The 21,718-nt window shown below is 44.3% G+C and overlaps 1 protein-coding gene across 3 annotated transcripts in view; it reads left to right on the top strand.

The window, feature by feature from the left end:
* The window catches only part of APBB1IP (amyloid beta precursor protein binding family B member 1 interacting protein), a 126,011-nt gene that overhangs the window by 62,838 nt on the left and 41,455 nt on the right, over positions 1 to 21,718 (top strand). For all 3 annotated transcript variants that reach the window (XM_050939081.1, XM_050939080.1, XM_050939079.1), the window contains exons 7-10: positions 6,599 to 6,720; positions 14,405 to 14,479; positions 17,147 to 17,290; positions 20,297 to 20,407. In XM_050939081.1, the coding sequence (XP_050795038.1) occupies positions 6,599 to 6,720; positions 14,405 to 14,479; positions 17,147 to 17,290; positions 20,297 to 20,407 (452 nt within the window). The remainder of the gene's footprint in view (positions 1 to 6,598; positions 6,721 to 14,404; positions 14,480 to 17,146; positions 17,291 to 20,296; positions 20,408 to 21,718) is intronic.

The raw sequence follows: 21,718 nt of genomic DNA, 5'->3' as shown, positions 1-21,718 counted from the left end.
GGAGACTCCCTGTTAATGGCCGTTTTCATTATTCAGATTTTACACACACACAAAATTAACCAGTTGAATGATTATACAAAAAAAACAGCTAAAGTCTTAGAAGAGAGAGTACAGTGGTGGAGTGCTATTGGCCAGAGCGATCTCACTTGGGCCAACTAGCACTGTAATTAAGCAAACATTTCTGAGCAGCATGTCGGTCGTTTCTGATGTGCTTCGCCTGTGGCCGCTTTTTTAAGTACAGCTCATGTACGCTATAGTGCTCCTTTTCTTCAGTAGGGCTGCCACTCAGCTGATGGTGCCTCATGGCCCAAAGAGTAACATGCCTTCTACGGCTGGCTTCTGAGCCCCTAGGGAACAGCTGGGTAAGAATTCACATGCTGTTTGGTACAATTTGATCAATGTGGTTTCAAAGAGGCCTCGAGGCCTGAATGGGATGGAATGTTCTTTCCCTCTGGACTATCACAAATGTCTGTCTCTGGGCCATGTTCGAAATGTATTAATGAAGAAAGAAATACTACCATGACCTTCTCCCTGTGCGGCACTGGCCTGGAGAAATTGCAAACTGAAAATGGCCCTTAGAGCGGTAAATGTGTAAATTCACTTGGCCATAATATCCCATTGCAGATTTGAAAATGTACTAAGAAAGTTAACATCAACCTCATGTACTAAAAAAGTCCCAGGAACAATTATCCTTCTACACTATAAATCAGATCAATGGTGAATGGTTAGAAAAGAGTCTGGGTGCCTCTGAACATGGAGATATTCATCTACTGGTGGGAGTGGCAGATACAGTAATTGCCTAGCCACTCTTTCTACCCCATTAAGATGATACATGAAGCAATATTGCCACCTTCTCCTGTACCTGCTTATCTTAACTAAAGAGAGACTGGAAATGTCACAAGAAATGTCACAGATATCACTCTGAATAATTTTAGAGTGTTTCCTTGCTTTGGGAAGTTGCTCTCTCTGGTCTGGTCTAACCTGGATAGAAATCCCTGAACACTGGATGATAGCATAGGGCCAAATTCTTTCCTGAACCACTGGAACCATTGGGCCATGGCGTTTACCTGTGTGTTTATATTATCTGAAATGCCATTTTGAATCCCCTGTCTTGCAGCCAGAGGCAGAGGATATAGGGGAAAACACAAAGGAAGAAATTGGGGTTGGTGTTCAGATGTTTTAAAGAAATAGAAATTATTTGTTGTATAGTAGCAATCAGAAGTCCCAGCTGTATTTAGAACCCCATCATTTCAGGCATTGTACTAATGTAAAAAGAGACTGTCCCAGCCCCTGCACTTAAGATCTTACAATCTAAGTAGAAGAACAGAAACTGGCAGGGGAAATGACTTGCCCAAGGTCATACAGCAGGTCAGTGGCAGAGGCAGGAATAGTACTGAAGTCTCCTGAATCTCACTGCACTGCCCTATCTTCTGGACCAAGTGAGCTGGATATAAAGTTTATTCATTTGTAGAAAGGTGTTTTGGGTTTGGTGGAGCAGTATATGTCAGGGGATCTTCTGTTTTCCACTGGTGTGAATGAAATCTCTTTCTGCTACAGTATTTTTAATTCTCTTCAAATGTTTTAAAATGCAGTCTGCTGTTTATTCCTCCTTGTACATTTGTTCACAGGATTAAAATAGAACCATTAACATTCTTATTAAGCAGATTTATTGGACTACAACAGACTTCCATCAGAAAAAGCAGCAAAGAGTCCTGTGGCACCTTATAGACTAACAGATGTTTTGGAGCATGAGCTTTCGTCGGTGAATACCCACTTCGTCAGATGCATGTAGTGGAAATTTCCAGGGACAGGTATATATATGCAGGCAAGCTAGAGATAATGAGGTAGTTCAATCAGGGAGGATGAGGCCCTGTTCTAGCAGTTGAGGTGTGAAAACCAAGGGAGGAGAAACTGGTTCTGTAATTGGCAAGCCATTCACAGTCTTTGTTTAATCCTGAGCTGATGGTGTCAAATTTGCAGATGAACTGAAGCTCAGCAGTTTCTCTTTGAAGTCTGGTCCTGAAGTTTTTTTGCTGCAGGATGGCCACCTTAAGGTCTTCTATAGTGTGGCCAGGGAGGTTGAAGTGTTTTCCTACAGGTTTTTGTATATTGCCATTCCTAATATCTGATTTGTGTCCGTTTATCCTTTTCCGTAGCGACTGTCCAGTTTGGCCGATGTACATAGCAGAGGGGCATTGCTGGCATATGATGGCGTATATTACATTGGTGGATGTGCAGGTGAATGAACCGGTGATGGTGTGGCTGATCTGGTTAGGTCCTGTGATGGTGTCGCTGGTGTAGATATGTGGGCAGAGTTGGCATCGAGGTTTGTTGCTTGGATTGGAGCTAGAGTTACTATGGTGCGGTGTGCAGTTACTGGTGAGAATATGTTTCAGGTTGTCAGGTTGCCTGTGGGCGAGGATTGGCCTGCCACCCAAGGCCTGTGAAAGTGTGGGATCATTGTCCAGGATGGGTTGTAGGTCACAATGCCATCCACAGCCTCAGAAACCACCCTGACATTATCATCAAAAAGGCTGATAAAGGAGGTGCTGTTGTCATCATGAACAGGTCTGACTACCAAAAGGAGGCTGCCAGACAACTCTCCAATACCAAATTCTACAGGCCACTTCCCTCAGATCCCACTGAGGAATACACTAAGAAACAGCACCATCTACTCAGGACGCTCCCCACACTAACACTGGAACAAATCAACATATCCTTAGAGCCCCGACCAGGGTTATTCTGTCTACTACCCAAGATCCACAAACCCGGAAATCCTGGACGCCCCATCATCTCGGGCATTGGCACTCTCACTGAAGGACTGTCTGGATATGTGGACTCTCTACTCAGACCCTATGCCACCAGCACTCCCAGCTATCTCCATGACACCACTGATTTCCTGAGGAAACTACAATGCATTGGTGACCTTCCAGAAAACACCATCCTAGCCACCATGGATGTAGAGGCTCTCTACACGAACATCCCACGCACAGATGGAATACAAGCTGTCAGGGACAGTATCCCTGATGATGCTACAGCACAACTGGCTGCTAAGCTCTGTGCCTTTATCCTCACACACAACTATTTCAAATTTGATGACAATATATATCTCCAGATCAGTGGCACAGCTATGGGCACCCACATGGCCCCACAATATGCCAATATTTTTATGGCTGAACAACGCTTCCTCAGCTCTCGTCCACTCACGCCCCTCCTCTACCTACACTACATTGATGACATCTTCATCATCTGGACCCATGGGAAGGAGTCTCTGGAAAAATTCCACCCTGATTTCAACAGCTTCCACCCCACCATCAACCTCAGCCTGGACCAATCTACACGGGAGGTCCACTTCCTAGACACCATGGTGCAAATAAGTGATGGTCACATTACCACCACCCTATACCGAAAACCTACCGACCGCTATACCTACCTTCATGCCTCCAGCTTCCATCCCGGGCACATCACACGATCCACTGTCTACAGCCAAGCACTGAGGTACAACCGCGTCTGCTCTAACCCCTCAGACAGAGACCAACACCTACAAAATCTCCACCACGCATTCTCAAAACTACAATACCCGCATGAGGAAATAAGGAAACAGATCAACAGAGCCAGACCTGTACCCAAAAGCCTCCTACTGCAAGACAAACCCAAGAAAGAAACCAATAGGACTCCACTGGCCATCACAAACAGTCCCCAGCTAAAACCTCTCCAACGCATCATCAGGGACCTACAACCCATCCTGGACAATGATCCTACACTTTCACAGGCCTTGGGTGGCAGGCCAGTCCTCGCCCACAGGCAACCTGACAACCTGAAACATATTCTCACCAGTAACTGCACACCGCACCATAGTAACTCTAGCTCAGGAACCAATCCATGCAACAAACCTCGATGCCAACTCTGCCCACATGTCTACACCAGCGACACCATTACAGGACCTAATCAGATCAGCCACACCATCACCGGTTCATTCACCTGCACGTCCACCAATGTAATATACGCCATCATATGCCAGCAATGCCCCTCTGCTATGTACATCGGCCAAACTGGACAGTCGCTACGGAAAAGGATAAACGGACACAAATCAGATATTAGGAATGGCAATATACAAAAACCTGTAGGAGAACACTTCAACCTCGCTGGCCACACTATAGCAGACCTTAAGGTGGCCATCCTGCAGCAAAAAAACTTCAGGACCAGACTTCAAAGAGAAACTGCTGAGCTTCAGTTCATCTGCAAATTTGACACCATTAGCTCAGGATTAAACAAAGACTGTGAATGGCTTGCCAATTACAGAACCAGTTTCTCCTCCCTTGGTTTTCACACCTCAACTACTAGAACAGGGCCTCATCCTCCCTGATTGAACTACCCCATTATCTCTAGCTTGCCTGCATATATATACCTGCCCCTGGAAATTTCCACTACATGCATCTGACGAAGTGGGTATTCACCCACGAAAGCTCATGCTCCAAAACGTCTGTTAGTCTAGAAGGTGCCACAGGACTCTTTGCTGCTTTTATAGATCCAGACTAACACAGCTACCCCTCTGATACTTTGCATCAGAAAATGACACTTCATTGAACCCAAAATGCTTTACAGAAACATCCTGAGTTTGGTAAACTCTCAGTGAACCAGGCAGGTTCCCATAACCTGCCAGCTTGCACAGCTTCCAACGAGCCCAGTGTTCCAGGGTCCATGGCTCTGGGGCAGCTCTGCCATGCCAGGCTAGGATCCCTGTCGTGGAGCCAGAAGCCAGCCCTGGGATGAACCCCGGCTCCAACTGAGGCTCAGCTTACAGCTCCACAGATAGCCTGGGGACAGGGTCCCAGGGTCTGCAGCTCTGAGGCATCCCTGCCCTGTGGACTGCCTGGGATCAGGGACTCCAGGGCTCAAGACTCCTGACCCAGCTGGCTTCCCAGGAAGCCAACAAGACTGCGAGTCTGGGAAGCTGGGGGGTACCCAACCTAGAGCAGTCTGCATGGTATGGCAGCCTCCGAGCCACAGACCTGGGAGACCTGGCAGCTGCTGAGTGACAATGACATTCTGGTAAGTTTCACACTCCTATTTTCATTCAGCACCTGTCAGATTCTCAGGGAACAAAGCCGTTTTTTTTTTTTCAGGATTTCTGTTCCATGGGAAATTTAAAAAATATATATATATTTTTTTGCCCTGAAATTTCCCGCGAACTGGAATTCCCATGTTTTGGCCAGCTCTAATCTTAACGTTTGTACAAAGAAACTATACTCTTCTACATCATTTCCCTGCGTGAAAGTTCTAGTATATCCTTTTTTAATATTACTTTGAGTAGCAAGCCCAAGAAGCCAATGTTTTAGATTAGTGAATAGATATTCCAAAAAAAGTCCAAGCTATTTCTGTATCAGAACATCTTTAATAGAGAACTGTACATAAGTTTTTATCATACAAGTTATGTGGTTAATGTAAATCAAATGATCTATTCTTTCAGATAAATTGTATATTGAAAAATTTCATGAAGGTTTTCTATGGCTTTAGTGTGGTACAACATTGGGCTGTATTTTGCAACAGAGCAATTTAGCCACATAACAAACTTGTACCCTGGTTTAGAGTCAACTGTATTCTTCCATACTGTCATTGTGGCTGGGATTACTGCTAGGGTCACTGTTTTGAAAGTTATTTCCAAGTTACATTTATATATTTTAGGGCACGATTTACCCTTCTGTTCCTTACGTGTAATTATACAGTGGTTTACATTGTCGGTGGCTTTATTAAAAGTATTCCAATGCTTTGTGTTGCTGAGGAACAACTGAGTACATTGAGACAGGCTCCTCAGCTGAGCCCCTGTAACATTTGAAAGCACGCAGTTGTTAAATCGTCAGAACTGAGTGTTGATGGACTATATCGTACCCTTCCATTTGAGGGAGTCTCAGAAGGGTATGAAACACTAGAAAAGGCCATTAGACCATGCTTTCTCATCTCCTCCCACATACATCAGTGCAGTCCAAGTTGTCTGAAGAGTGTAGTCACCAATGGCTATTGAAAGTAGAGCAAGAGTGCTCTTGGGAAACCTGCAGAGGTGTGCTGCACCTTTACTTAGCTGATCAGGGACAAAGGTGCCCGTGTGCTTCCAGAGGCAAAGCATTTGCACCCCTCCTTGCAGTGTCCGTTCAGAGATGTAGAAGGACAACATCAGCAATCAGAGCTTTGGAAACAAGAATAAAAGGCTTGTGCAAGGCATGACAAGTTAATGCTGGCTCTGCAGCCATTAATCTATGCTCAGTTTCACAGCTAACTTCATTATAAAACACACTACACAGAGCAGCTGTACTAACTACAGCCCCAGCTTGGCTAGCTGTGCCCCCTAACATATGTGCTGTATCCTACACACGGAGCTAGCACCAATGGGATGCCACAGCTACATACTACAGAGTTGCCTTGCCCTTTCATACCTCACCATTTTCATGAGGCTCAGCTCCATTCTCTGCACTGGAAGGGACTGCAGGGCTCGGACTTTTTGAAGGAACAACAGATAATGGTTATATTCTGAGACAGGACTTTCTGTCTGCTGCCTCTGGAGTGGGTGTTTATCTTACGCTGACCTTTCTTGTCCCCATAGAAAGGTTTTTTGAAGACCATGAAAATGTTATTGAAATCTTATCAGACTGGACCCGGGACAGTGAAAATAAGGTTCTGTTTTTGGAAAAAAATGAAAAATATGCTGTGTTCAAAAATCCCCAGGTAAGGTAATGTGATATTGGCAAAATACTTTTAAATCATACGGATTAGTTTATGCTATGCCTGCTAGAGGTTTTATTGGCTTTAGTTCTACCAGTTCCAAAAGAGGGAAAAAACAAATCTGTGGTTTCAGTAACAAGGAAAAACCACACAAGATAGCTTTTCCTCTGTAGTATATTCATAGGTCTTGTCTACACTGCTAAAAATGAGACCTTCAATTCCTCACTTGTGTAGTGCCACATGGGGGGAGCAATGGTGAAAGCCATTGTGTAAACACAGGGCTCAGATGTAAAGATGATTGCAGATGGGAAACAGTGTTTGAATACAAGACCATCAGCACTGCAGCATGGACCTCTGTAACTTGAGCTAAAGGAGAAGGTCCATTAGCTGGTACTAGTAGTAGACTGTTATCCTCTGTGGATCAGCCACTAGAGAGGAACATGACACAGTTCACATGCAGGTTATGTAAGCACTTACATTAACTTATTAAACATGCTTCTAAACTATTAACCATGCCTTCATCTAAAGATTAATTGGGTTATTATATTTTTGGGGGGAAGGATGTTATCCCTTACACTTTTGCCACCTACATGCTATCCAGCTAATGCTAGCAGCCATTGACAAAAGTTAATGAGTCATACAATATAAGTCCTTTCCAGCATTTATCCATAGCTTTGTTTCTATAATATACTTTTTAAAACACTTACAAAATAGGGCTTTCCACTCAGATTTCCACTATTTCATGAGGATGTGCACATCATCACTTTCACCCATTTGTGATATAACTTACTGTGCAATGGAAATCGCATTAAGAGGCTGCTCCATGAAATTGCAGCAGTGACTCAGTTATTGAGATGGAAGGTCAGAATCCCATGACTAAAGACTGGAACATTAACACATATTGGGTTGCATGCACACAAAGAAGAAGACCTTAACATCTGAAAGACTGAAATCACTCTGTAATGCAGCTGCAATGATGCTAGGCTGACCTTTTGGGGGAAAATAGTGTAAAAAAAAAAAAAAGCTATCTGGCATTGACACTAAAATTCAAAGAGCCTAGAGAATAATAATTGCCTGAGGAAGACACTAATATGGGAGGGGGAAAAACCCTCCTGGACATGCTTTTGTTTCATACGTTTGGGTTAGATCATTCCCCCAGGGCAGCTGATGTTAAACTTACAAACCCAAATGTTAATCTCTTGTTTCTGAAACAGTCTCTGGTCTTGATTCTTCTCTTCTACCTGTTTTGATCTCCTGATTTGCACTGCTGTAAATGAGAGAGACTCAGGCCCTGTGGATCACATTATGCACATTCCCTTTTGGTTTTGTAAAACTAATTGAAAGTATTTACACAATGGGCTTCAAAGAGTAGTTGCTCTATGCTTCTGTTCTACTACCACTGATCAGCTAGTGGAGACAGCTATACCTATGAGAGCCCTATGAGTTGGTGCCTGTATCCTGAATGTATGGACTCCTGTTTCTGTCCAAGGGATGATATATTAGGGGTTAAACTCGAACAGCGATGCTAAAACTAAAGGTTAAATTAAGAAGTGGGATAAGAATTCCAAATAACTTAATAACCATGAAGAATTCCATGCATGAATATCTGTGTCCAGAGAAGGTGGTGTGACTGTAGCAGGCAAAAGTCCACTTCACTGAACTTCAACTTTAGTTCATTAAAGTTTCAGGCAGGTACTACACCTATCCCTCTGCTAATGCCTGTGGCTTTACAATCTGATTCCTACTTTTTAAATTTGTTTTTCTCTCCTCTGCTGCCATGTGAAAGACCCACACAAACAAGAGTGAAATTGACTATATTCTGAGTGCAGTCAAATGCACAAGCAAAAGAAAATAGAAAAGTGTTTTTGTCTGGTACCTGCTGTCACTTGTTATATGTTCCAATAGCAGGTAAGAATGTTTTAGACAGGAGCATGATTTTTAAATTGAGTGTCCTTCAAACAAATGGTCTTATTTTCCTGGGATCATAACACAAGAACAGTCTTCTTACAATTTAATTGTTTCATTTACATATTATTTTTAGGCACTTGCATTCCTATTGCTGCTTTTTTCTTACAGGAATTTCATATATATGAATCTTTCTCACTTGCCACCTGTTCTTCCATTTGCTAACAGAAGTGGAGGAAAGTCTATCCTAGAATATAGAAGATGGGCCACAGTAACTTTATTAAACAATATGATGGAAGCCAAGTTTGAAGATTAGTTTCCTGGCCCCTACTTAGCTTTGATTTTAGCTGCTGACGGCGCCTCAGATTCGTGTTTGTAATCTTTGAAGTGATAGCGCTGTGCAGGTACAGTCTGATATAGAATTATGAAAAACACCATCTGCACTACAGCGCATCATTGCTTTAGCATACAGTCAATATGACTTGAACATGCAGGCCAAATACAGTGGCAGGGAGTTGCTGAACCCAGATTTATTTTAATTCATTTTGTGCCTATTGTTTAAATTGCCTCTATGTTTATAAGTAGCTCATTCTAAAAGGGACGTTAGCCATCTCTTGGTCGGGCCCTGCATTTTGGAAAGTCTGACCAAAACAGTCCAGCCATTTTCAAGTGAGTAAGATTTTGTGCTGTCAAAGACAAAAAACAAAAGCCACTTTTGTTAATATTTAAAATAATGTTAGTCTTTTTTTGAACAGCTCGAATGTCTCTGATTTTGGTACAGACTTCTCCTTTGGTATAGAACTAATCCCTACATTAGCCATACACCATTTTGTGGACTGGGGAAAGTCCATTTAGATTTGGTTGATTTTGTAATGGTTTGAAGGCTATCTTGTGCTCTCCCTTGCATTTTTTTTTTAAAGCCAACAAAGATTGCTTAACTTTCTGTTGGCACTGCACATAGGTAATTTCTGATTTCTCATCACTATCTTGGCTATGCGTTTGCATGGCTATGAGAGTGGAGGGCAATTTGTCTGTTCATATGCCAATGTGTGTAGAAGAACTTCCGGGAGCACAGACCTTTTGGAACCTTGCCTCATTCCCTTCCATGTTCAGTGATGTATAGACTGATGTGGCCTTGCTTCACTGAGTGGGCATTCTTGTGCAGGATACGCCATTCTTGTGCAGGATACGCCATTCTTGTGCAGGATACAGCCGCCCCCCCCACCTCCCCGAACTGGCATGTTCTGCACAGCTCCTGTGACCATAAATACAAAGCACATTGTGAACCTAAGCTGGCCAGAGAACCCCTTTGAGAATTCCTTATGTGCAGGAGAAGTTTCCTGCTGGTATGAGGAAGGTGGAGCCAGTGGAGCCGCTACCTCTGCTAACTCTGTCACTGCACTGACCAGCATGGGGAAAGAGGGAGGGGACATGGTACAGTGAAGCTCCGGACACACCCCATTTTCCACTGGCACAATGTCCCTTAGGGAAATTACACTAGTGGCACATGTTAATGCTCCCCCCCACCCCACAGCATCAGATAGCTCCGAAGCTAGGCACAGCAGAATCAGGGAGTCCCACTTGGCTCCCTGGCAGCCTCTGTTCTTGAGCTTTCTATGGGCACAGTGGAGAATTTATCCCAGAAAGTTAGGCCCAAGAATCTGATAATCCCCATCTTCAGAAGCAAAGATCCTTAAACAAACAAGCAGCCATTCAAATGCAAGTGCAAATACGTGATTCATTTGCTTCTAATACTACTTTCAAAGTTGTTGTTCTTGTGTTGTATACCCAGAGAAGCACTCCATCTGTTAAGGAGCTTCAGTTCCCTACCACAGACAGACATATCTTCCTTTGCAAACAAGAGAAATATTCATGCTTGGGAGGTTTGTGTGTATATGGAGAGAGCTCTCCAGCAAATCCAAGCAGCATTCACATTAGTGGCCTGACTCTCCCAACCCTGACATGCTTCTCCCCAGGGTCTTTGCAGAAGGGAAACAGTTTGTCTTTTAATGTGACCTTTGACTATTGGACTTGGAATGACCTCTTGTGGACACATGTGGTCCCCTAGTACATGATGAATGACATTCTGATCAATGGTAGACCACACAGTGATACAGATATAGCAAGTGCAGTATGCAGTCTCCTCCCCTGGGCCTAATCCACTGAAGGATAATAAATGTCAGATACAGTCAGATTTCAGGAATAGAGGGGACATACAAGAGGTGAGCCATAATAAATGAAATGCATGTTGGCAAGGGAAAGATGAAGTGATACATCTGTTTAGCATAGGATTGGGTGGCAAAACACTCCTGCACTGACAAAAGGCAGCCTTATTTGTGATGCCACCTGGTTGTCATTACTGAAATTCTCTCTCTCTACCACTGACTATAGGCACAGGGTGGTCTTTTTTTCCTAAATAAATGCCAGATGCTCTAATGTAAATCACGCATAGTCAGAGGACCTTTGTGGTCTCATTAAAGCCATCAGCAGTCATTCTGAATCTCTGCATTGGTGGCGACACCAGGGCCAGATTGTGATAATTCAGGGCCCTAGGCACACATCAGGGTTTCCTATGGGCCCTTCCCTGATGAGCTGATAGTGGCAAAGGCCCCCATACTAGAGTCTTTTCCTGGGTTAGTGGGGTCCTCCTACAGCTCAGTGTTGGTCCAGAGAAGGAGGAGGCTTCAGTTTACCCAACAGTCTAACTTTGTGTGGACTACAGTCCATCCTACCTGAAGGGGAACCCCACCCAGCCAAGCAAAGTTGTAATGGGACTTGTTCTGTTATATTCCCTGCCTCCTTTTCAAAATTTCCCCATTTGTGTGCAGAGGTTCCCGCCAACGCCAGTGCAGCAGAGTCATGATTGCATGGCACTACAGAGTTCTCTGCTCGGAGCAGGAGGTGTCTGATTAGCAACTGCACTGAGATGAATGTGGTTCTTCATCTCATCAGAGCTGTTGTTTCAGGCTATCTGCAGACTGAGGCAGGCATCGCTGCACCAGCTATGCTCAGGACACATTTTCAAGGCTTTTTTTACAACCAAGAGGGCTAGAAATACATTTATTCCCAAATGAAAGCAGAGATTCCAATGTAATCATGGGATTCCAGGAGATGTGGCCCTAGACCAGTGGTTGGCAACCTGCAGCCCATAGGCTGCATGCGGCTCAGCAGGGTAATCCACTGGCAGGCTACCAGACAGTTAGTTTGTTTACATTTGCATGGCTGCCCGCAGCTCCCAGTGGCCACAGTTCACTGTTCCTGGCCAATGGGAGCCGCAGGAAGCAACAACCAACACATCCCTGCGGCCCACGCCACTTCCCGCAGCTCCCAGTGCCTGTGGTTTGCCGTTCCCGGACAATGGGAGCTGCAGGAAGCGGTGGCCAGCATGTCCCTGCAACTATGCTGCTTCCCACAGTTTCCATTGGCCAGGAACTGCAAACCGCAGCCACTTGGAGCTGTGGGCGGCCATGCAAATGGAAATAAACTGGCAGCCCACCAGCGGATTACCCTGATGGGCCGGGTGTAGCCTGCAAGCTGCAAGTTACCCACCACTGCCCTAGACCCATGTATTTACCTTAATCTAGCCCTGGACTATGAACTACAGATTAGCCATGTGCTCAGGCAGCTAGTAGCCAGGCTAGTCTTTCCTACTTCTTGGAATCTTGAGTCTGAATTCCATTTTGTTTCTAGCAGAAAATAGCTCAGTTTTGAATGTTCATTGTTTGATCATTGCTGTGGCCATGGCAGGAACGTAGGGTGAAGTATGGCTGATGGTGCTTTTAGGCTTGCCAGTTTGACATTTTGCATTCAAAGGTCACTTTTTTTAAATAAGTGTTGCTCCAGGGGTCTCCCCCATCTTGAACAAGTCCTGCTCTCCCACAAAGCTGCTGTGCAAAACGCGGCTTGAGGAGGAAGATGTGGTCACATGGTCAAGCTGGGTTCTTCAATTGCTCTCTATGCTGCCTGGTGGCAGTAGTCTCCAATTAGCTGCTTGCACATAAAGGTGGAGTTTTGGTTACATTTTCTGGTATAACCATAACATGTTCCTCCTTTAACTGGGAAATGTCGCCAAAAGAGAAACAAGACATTGCAGATCCATGATACATTTTGGCCTTTGTTGATTTCTAAGACAAATCTGCATGTAAATATGTCATCTGACTTTCAGAACTCTTGAGGAGACACAAGTCTCACTGAAGTCAGTGGGAACTGCCAGTGGGTTTTTGGGGGAGAAGAGAGAAGAAGAAAATCACACTCTTTATGCTGGATTTAGGAGAGTAATTTTAGGTAGCCAGCTTTCAAAAAATGTGGCAGAATTCTTCTTGGATGAAACAGGTTTTGTTTGCAGGATAGGGGCCATAAAGCAAACAATTAACCTTATTCGTAATTCAGCCAAAGCCAAAGGGACTATCTACAAACATCAAGTTATTTCCCTACTTTGGTCCCAAGCCAGCAGGCCTTTAGGGTTAGAAGCTGCCAACAGATTTGGGCCTTGGTTTTTACTGGAGCATGATCCTGACCTTCACAACTGCAGATACAGTTTTGAGTCTACAGTTAAATGTGAGTGCAACTGTACCCTTTCAGACAGCACAGCTACATTGTCTGGAGGTGCAGATAGCCATATAGGCTTCTGAATGGGTGTAATTCCAGGTGAGGATACTTGCACCCACGGCCCTGGAGGCATTGTTTCAAAGTTTAGGCCCAAGTCTCAAACAATGAGTTTGATGCTAGATGTGGTGGTCTACAGTCAGGACCAGCGCTAGAGTTTTTCGTGTCCTAGGTGCATGGCCATTTTGCCGCCCCATGCGCCGCTCCCACGGTTCCGGTGGAGCTGCCGCAGCCATTTCTGCGGAGGGTCCGTTAGTCTGCAGCTCCAGTGGAGGTGCCGCAGCCGTGCCTGTGGGAGGTCCACTGGAGCTGCGCAAGACGAATGGACCGTCCGAGGCATGCCTGCAGCAGCTCCACCGGAGCCGTGGACCAACGGACCCTCCGCAGAAATGGCTGCGGAAGGTCCACTGGAGCCGCCTGCCGCCCCCTCGGCAAAATGCCGCCCCCCGAAAATCCTGGCGCCCTAGGCGATTGCCTAGTTCACCTCAATGGAAGTGCCAGCCCTGTCTACAGTATTTGTCAACAAGTATGCAAAATTACCCCTTGGCTTTCAAATGACTCCTTGGACAAAAAGTACTTTCCTGCATGGTGCAATAATGCAACATACAAATGCAGACATAAGGAACTCTGTAAAATCTACTGTGTCCAACCACTTGTTATTAAATAATAAAGAACTGTAGTTCATGCACAGTTCAGTTTCTGAAGTAATGCACACCATAAAAAATGATTGCTAGAAAATTATGCATTCAGTTCTTGGCACTACATTTTTCTTCATCATGTACTAATCTGCTGCATAATCCTCAATTATGTTCTATAACATCCATCTCTAGGAATCTAGGACATTGTTCAAATTGAAAAAATAAAATCAAACCCACTGACCCAGAAAAGCAGCCAAACAAAATCAAGAATTGAGCCATGTTTTTTTGAAGTACGGGGTTGGGGCGGGGTGTATGTATATGGGCAAAATGAACTTTAGATTGAGAAACTGACGTAAAAGCTCCAATAGGCAGCTTTAGTGAAGGTTTCCTGTAATGAGATTTGCAGTGCAATACTTAGATACCTGCCTCTCATACCATTAGCTCAGTGCACAATACAGAAAGGCTGAATAACAATGTCATCTGTTCATTTATAATCTTTGTCTTTTCTGTTCAACATCAACCTCTTGTATTTTAATCAGAATTTCTACCTGGCAAACAAAGGAAAAAATGAAGGCAAGGAAATGAATGAGAAAAACAAAGAGTTTCTACTGGAGGTAAGCCAGCTTGGTAAAGTGGTGATGCAAGTGCTGATGCAGCAGAGTGCCACAGCCTACATCTGCTGTTAACAGCAGTGCTTAGTTCTTTGCTTGCTAATGTGTAACAGGAAGTTCTGTGTTTGTTATTATCAGCTTTGTGTTTAAGGCTGTGTAGAAAGCTATTCTCATCTGCAGCTCACCACTGAAAGCATAGACCAGGGATGGCCAACTTGTGTCTCTGGAGCCACATGCGGCTCTTAAGAAGTTAATATGCGACTCCTTGTATAGGCACCAACTTCGGGGCTGGAGCTACAGGCGCCAACTTTCTAATGTGCCAGGGAGGAAGGGGGGTGCTCACTGCTTAACTCCTGGCTCTGCCACAGGCCCTGCCTCCACTCCACCCCTTCCTGCCTCCTGCCCTGAGCCTGACATGCCCTCGCTCCTCCCACCCAGAACCTCCTGCACACAAAACAACTGATCAGGAGGTGCGGGAAAGGATGGGGAGGTGCTGATTGGTGAAGCTGCTGGTGGGTGGGAGGTGCTGGGAGCGGGGTCGGGAGAGAGTTGATGGGGGCTGCTGATGTGTGACTGTGGCTCTTTGGCAATGTACATTGGTAAATTCTGGCTCCTTCTCAGGCTTAGACTGGCATAGACTCTACTTTGTGTTATATTTTTATTATAAAACATAGTGCAGATAATTCCTTTCTTCTGTTAGGTGCCAGTCCTACAAACATTAACACGTGTGCTTAGCTTTTTTCTACAGTGAATAGTCCCACTGATTTCAGTTAAGTGAAGCAGCTGCTTCAGTGTTTACAGGACTGGGGCCTGAACAAGGACAGCAGATTAGGAGCATTGCACTTTCACAGTCCTCTGAAGAGGCACCTGCAATCAAGGTTCATCTAAGCTCTGACATTGCAGAAATGCTTTGCTTGTAAGATCCCCAACAGAGCGTTACCAGTAGTCTAAAACACTCCTGGGCTAGAATCAGATTGGCTTTTTATTTTTTAAATCATTAAGACTGAGCAATAATGATAATAATTAAACAATTAAATAGTTACTTTTCTTTCTAGTTAAAGAAGGTAAATTTCCACCCCAGTTTTTGTTTCATGTACTTCATGCTCAGTTGCACCATGAAAGGACTCCAGGCTTGTAAAACTAAACTGTCTCTTTATAAAGAGAGCTATTCACAGAGATGCTGCCTCAAGCACTCAAGCCACATGCATTCAGACTAACTTCCTGATTCCTCTTCCAAATTCTTCCATCCTGCAACCTGAGTTCCTCCTCCCAAGTTCCATGCAGGTTGCTACAGTTACTAGTGTTAGCTCTGCAGCCAGCTTATACAAGCAGCCTTTGGATTTGATTCTAGTTTAAACCTGCTTATCTTCTGACCCTTCTTCTTGAAAGCTCAGTACACCAGTCTACTGTGATGAGAAAGAGAAATCTAGACTTATAACAAACAAACAATGATCACAGAACTAAGGGAATGAAAAAATCCTTTTGTTTTGTATGAACATTTTGGCTTTGATGCAAGTGCAGGAAGAGGATAATCTACACTCAGATGCAGGGCCGGCTCTAGCCACTTCGCCGTCCCAAACACAGCGGTACGCTGCGGGGGGCACTCTGCCGCTCGTCGATCCCGCAGCTCCAGTGGACCTCCCACAGGCGTGCCTGCGAATGCTCCACCGGAGCCGCGGGACCAGCGGACCCTCCGCAGGGACGCCTGCGGGAGGTCCACCGGAGCTGCCTGCCGCCCTCCTGGCAACCGGCAAAGCCCCCCCGTGGCATGCCGCCCCAAGTACACGCTTGGCACGCTGGGTCCTGGAGCCGGCCCTGCTCAGATGCCTGAGGATTCCCACTTTAGAATTAGTGCATGATAACAAAGCCATCAAATATCAGCAAGCAGAGAGCTGTCCATAGTAACTTCTAAATGAGAAAATTAAGTATGTTGACATTAAAGATTACCCTGAGTGTTCTACACCTCCTAACAGGAGCTCTTTCATGGCCAGCAATAACATGTATTTGTTCACATGGGTTGTGAATGCTGGTATGTGCTTAAAAATAAATATAATAGAAATCTCTCATCTTTGATTTTATTTTAAAGTTCTTGGTGCCTTTAGGAGCAGTTTCTAGGGTATTAAGTATTTCCCTACACAACCTAGAGATGTTGCAATAGTCAAAAACCCGAGCATGGGAGAATAATGGTGCCAAGCATTTTATTCTATCTTCCTCAGCAGAAAATGCTTTTCTGGTTAAAGTCTTTAGTAGGTTATTGCAAATCCTTCACTAGGTAATATATGTTTCTGGTCCAGGACTAGGGGTGGCCAGAAATAGAAATCCACCACTGTGCAAAGAGCCTAATGGTAGAAGTCTCTATCCACTACTTAACTCTTAAATGTTTAGCTGGGGCTTAAGAGAAGGGAATGAGTTAGCTGTGTGTGGGCCCTCTGCTGTGAAGACAGTTTCCCAGAGCAAGTGTCTAAAAAGAATGCCCAAGTCCCACATGAACACTTTAACATGGAAAACTCACATTTACATGTTTGACTCTCTGTTCCATAACTGGGCTCCCCATCTTTATACATTCACTGTTGCACAAAATGTCTGTTTTTAAGTGAACAATTGGCTGTTGTTTATTAATATAGGTGCTCAAGTCCATTTATTTTGTGTCATTCAATTCTTGCTGCACAGGAAAGCTTCTGTGGGACATCTGTCATTGTGCCAGAACTTGAAGGGGCCCTTTATTTGAAGGAAGATGGAAAAAAGTCCTGGAAGAGGCGCTATTTTCTTCTACGAGCGTCTGGAATTTATTACGTCCCTAAGGGAAAGACCAAGGTCAGGAAATCAAAGGAATCATTTTAGCAGTAAAGTAATTCATGTAGGTGAAAGTGAAGAGCTCCTGAAGTCACATTTTGAGAGCAATGGCTGGTGCATCTGAGGCAGATTTTTCCTTTAACTGCAACACTTGTGCAAATATTAGAAAGTAGTCATAGAAATCCTGTACAATTCCCCCCATTTTTGTTTCCACAGTTAGGTAAAAACATTGGGTGAAATCTTGCCCCTCTTGAAGTCAATGAGGGGGAACCCCAATGCCCTTCATCTAGCACTTTGCTGCAAATAATGCCTTTACTTCATATCTGGTTCCTTGTGGAAGGGAATTTAAGAAGTTTGAAAACAGTCTCACTATGTATAGCAAAATGGAAGTACAGAAAACCTGACGTTGTTTATAACAAGACTCAGTTGAAAGCTCTAGTCCAGTTTTTATAGTCTGTGTTTGTAACCAACTTGCCATGCCAACAGCTATTGCAGGGAAGTGCTCTAAAGTCTTGGTGCTATGCAGATGCCAGATGTTTTTCCTGAAGTGATCTTTGCCTAGAGAATGTGTTGTGCCTTTCCAGCATTTTAAGGTTGTTCTCTGTAGAACAAGAGGTGAGACAGAGGCGTTCAGGTTCACAGAATCTAATACAGTGACATTTACCATTACTGGGTATTGAGTTGCCAGCCTGCAGTGAATAAGCAAAGGCGCCTGAAATGCACTGCAGAAGGAGGCTCATTGCTGCTCATTTCTAGAGTAACATCCTTGATACTGACTTTTGGGTACTGGGAGCTGCTGGCAGTTTTATATTCTGACAAGTGCTGCCACTTATGTCTCTTAATGCTTCAGATTTGCTTTGGATGAAAATGTGCCAGTGACTGAGCATCCCCATACCCAGAGCTAATGATATACACCAAGTCAATGGGACTTAATTATTTTTGTCATTCCCTGAATAAATCACAATGAAAGAAATAGTGATCAACTTAAAAAATAAGAGACGAGTCCGCCAGTGGGTGGCAGAGGCATGCAGTGCCACTACTCAGGTGACCCAGGGACAGATACAGACTAGGACCCAAGTCCGGGCAAAATGCAGCATCAATTAGATGACTGCCCTGCTTGTACTGCACTTTATAGAATGGCTGTGTCTGACGTCTAAGGCAGTGGTCATCTGGGCTTTCCACTCCTCAATGAATCTCCCATCCATACAGCACTCTTACCAAACAGACTAGAACTCTGATTGGAAGGATTTTCTCCAATCACAATGCAGATTGGTGAAATACTCTCATTCCAAGAATGGCGGACTATAAAATTGGTCTAACTCTTAGTAGCAAAATGGAACTAAAGAAAATCTGACATACCTTGAGCTATGTTTAAAAAAATAAAATGAGCACTTTATGTTGACAGTTCACAATGTATCTAGGCCCAACAAACATGCAGTTAATTTTGTATACCCTAATATCTAGGTGTATGCTTATTTTGTGAGTGCAAGTCAGGCCCTAAAACTTTTGAGAAAGTGTCCTTGATTGTAATCGTGTCACTATTTCCACACTAGCCATTGCTTCAAACCGTTAGTCCACCTTAGTATCATTCTCCTTCCCACAAACTGACATTAATGGAAAGTCCAAGAAGTTAGCAGCACCAAACACACAAGTTACTTGTTTAAACTTTTTTCATTAAGTTATGTAGTTAAAGTCTTGTTTTGTCTGGATATGCAATAGGAATAACATTATGGCTTTGCAATAAATGACTTATCTCCTACATAAGTTGTTACTTCCCCTACATATCTGTGATGAATGTTTCCCTTTAAATAATTCTGTCCGGATTGGACTCAACCATGAATGGTTCCTAGGAAAAGCAAGAACTCCTTTGTCATTCCCACTGAAGGCTTGGTGTTGAGGCTGCCCGTAAGTTTCACTGATCTGAATGCACTCAGTGTGAAATCCTAGCCCCATTGCAGTCAATGGCAAAACTCACAAAGACTTCAGCAGGAACTTCAGGTTGGGTACTGAACAGAGAGATGCTTATAATTAATCCCAACGCGTTCCAGAGAGCAGAATTCATGCTACTGTCCCCTCTTGTCAGGTGTCTAGATTGAGCTATCACTTAATGGCAGTGTTCATAAACGCACTACCAGTGTGAATAAAATGACCCCAAGGAAGTATCTTAATGAGAGTGTAGCAAGCAAGCAAGCATGTGACACTAAAATATGACCTCCACCCCCAAGGAGAGAAGCTCTTTGAGGTGTCCAGTGTACATCAATTTACTAAGTATTTGGGCATATTCAGAAATATATGGAGAGAGAACCGTTTAGCATTAACATGTATAAAGAGTATGGAGGTTATATATTGTCCCCAGAAATCCTTAACATAGCAAAGTGTGCCAACAAAGGTCTTGTTGCCACAGCAACACAGTACAAACAAATAATAAGTAGCCTACTGTGGTAGACACAAAGATACGAGTGTGTGGAGATGAGGTGGGAGTGGGGCTGGAATTATCTTTTTAAGGCAGTTTTGAAGCAGGAACAGATGAAATGTGGCTCATTTACTCGCGTGTAAACGTACACACATTGACTGTACATTCCAAAGGAAAGGCAGTTGCTTAGAATAAAAACTATTTAGACCCTAACACCATTTTCCCCCTAGAACTGCAGGAGCATCAGTGCAGGACCTATATCTATTTTAATCAAAGTTTCTTCCTACTAGGCACCACTCTCTTCAGTAAGGATAACAGGTCACTGACTTGGAGACAAAACAAAGGATTACAACAGCAAAACTCAGATTTATGTTGAATGTTGTAAAATGTTTCACTGTGATTCTAAAGGTGTATTGACCTTTCTCTGTTTGTCTTGACGGTCACTACAGTTTAAGAACAACTTAAACACTTGTCATTCTCTCCCCTTTGATAAAATCCACAACAGTTAAAACAAGATTCTACATCAAAGCGGTTTGAAAAAAGGCCCTTTAATGTGTCTGGCATCATAGCTTAATTCCCTGTAACAACAGAATGCTTGGTTTCCATTTTTTTAGACATCCCGGGATTTGGCTTGCTTCATACAGTTTGAGAATTTGAATATTTATTATGGTACTCAGTACAAACTGAAATACAAGGCACCTACGGATTACTGCTTTGTCTTAAAGGTATGTACAAGAGAAGTTTGTTATGCTAATGTGTGCTCTAACTGCTGCCATATACAGATATGGTAAGGGCCTGATCCTTTAAGGTGCAGAGTGCCTCCTGCAATGTTACTGCACACCAGGGCCAGCGCTTCCATTGAGGCAGACTAGGCAATCACCTAGGGCACCAGGATTTTCGGGGGGTGGCATTTTGCCGGGGGGGGGGAGGCGGCAGGCGGCTCCGGTGGACCTGCCGCAGTCATGCCTGCGGAGGGTCCGTTGGTCTGCGGCTCCGGTGGAGCTGCCGCAGGCATGCCTGCGGACGGTCCGCTCGTCCCGCGCGGCTCCGGTGGACCTCCCACAGGCACGGCTGTGGACCAGTGGGCCCTCCACAGGCACGACTGCGGCAGCTCCACCGGAGCCGCGGGAGCGGCGCGGGGGGCGGCAAAATGGCCGTGCGCCTAGGGCGCGAAAAACTCTAGCACCGGTCCTGCTGCACACCGTCAACTGCTAGTCACTTTGGCCCTATTCAGCAATGTACCTTTAAGAATTACTTAACTTTAAGCACTTGAGTAGTTGCACTGAGTACCTTGATGAATTGGGGCCCTTAAGATGATGCTCAATGTCTTGCAGGATGAGGCCCAACAGATGTCATGCTTTAAAGCACAACTCTGTGTGGCAGAAGGAGAAGAGCATGGTGGGCCTGGCTCACCCACATAGCTACAGTACAGCTGCTGGAGAAAGTACTGGGGCTCCTTTTACTGCTACTCCAGCTGGGGAGACGAGGGACCCCAGGCTACTGCCTGTTCCTCTCAGGGAGGGAAGGGGATGCTGCATTGCCACTGTACTCCAAGTGGAGGGGTGAGCCCATGGTGTAGGGCCAGAACTGTGAGATGCCTTGTGGCATTATGCATCTGGGGCACTAGATTGCCTTAATTGAGTCTAGATTACTAGCTAAAATAATAGAGATTCAGAAATCAGAACATATCTGACAACACTGACATGGCAGAAGATATGGATTCCTCTTCTACAGCTCTTATGGGCCTGTGGTGCTAACAGGAGCTGCTACCAAACAATGTTTAGCCAACTTGAAAGACAATAAGAGTTAAATACATAGCAAAGTGCCATTTTTAATTTTCTTTTCTGGTTTTAGCTGCATTTTAATAGACTTGTTATCCAAAAAAGAAGTGTCTGTCCAGTTTCAAGTGTTTGCCAGTTTAGTTTACACGTGGCCCAAATACAAATAATTTGTATGAATCAGACTGATTTTCTGTTCGCAGATTTAAATGATTAATACAGTTCAGCAGTTTTGATAATGCAGTTCTCCACAAACCA

The sequence above is a fragment of the Gopherus flavomarginatus genome, chromosome 2, assembly GCF_025201925.1.
Source record: "Gopherus flavomarginatus isolate rGopFla2 chromosome 2, rGopFla2.mat.asm, whole genome shotgun sequence".
In the NCBI taxonomy this organism is placed as follows: Eukaryota; Metazoa; Chordata; order Testudines; family Testudinidae; genus Gopherus; species Gopherus flavomarginatus.
This window is presented reverse-complemented; position numbering and strand designations above follow the sequence as displayed.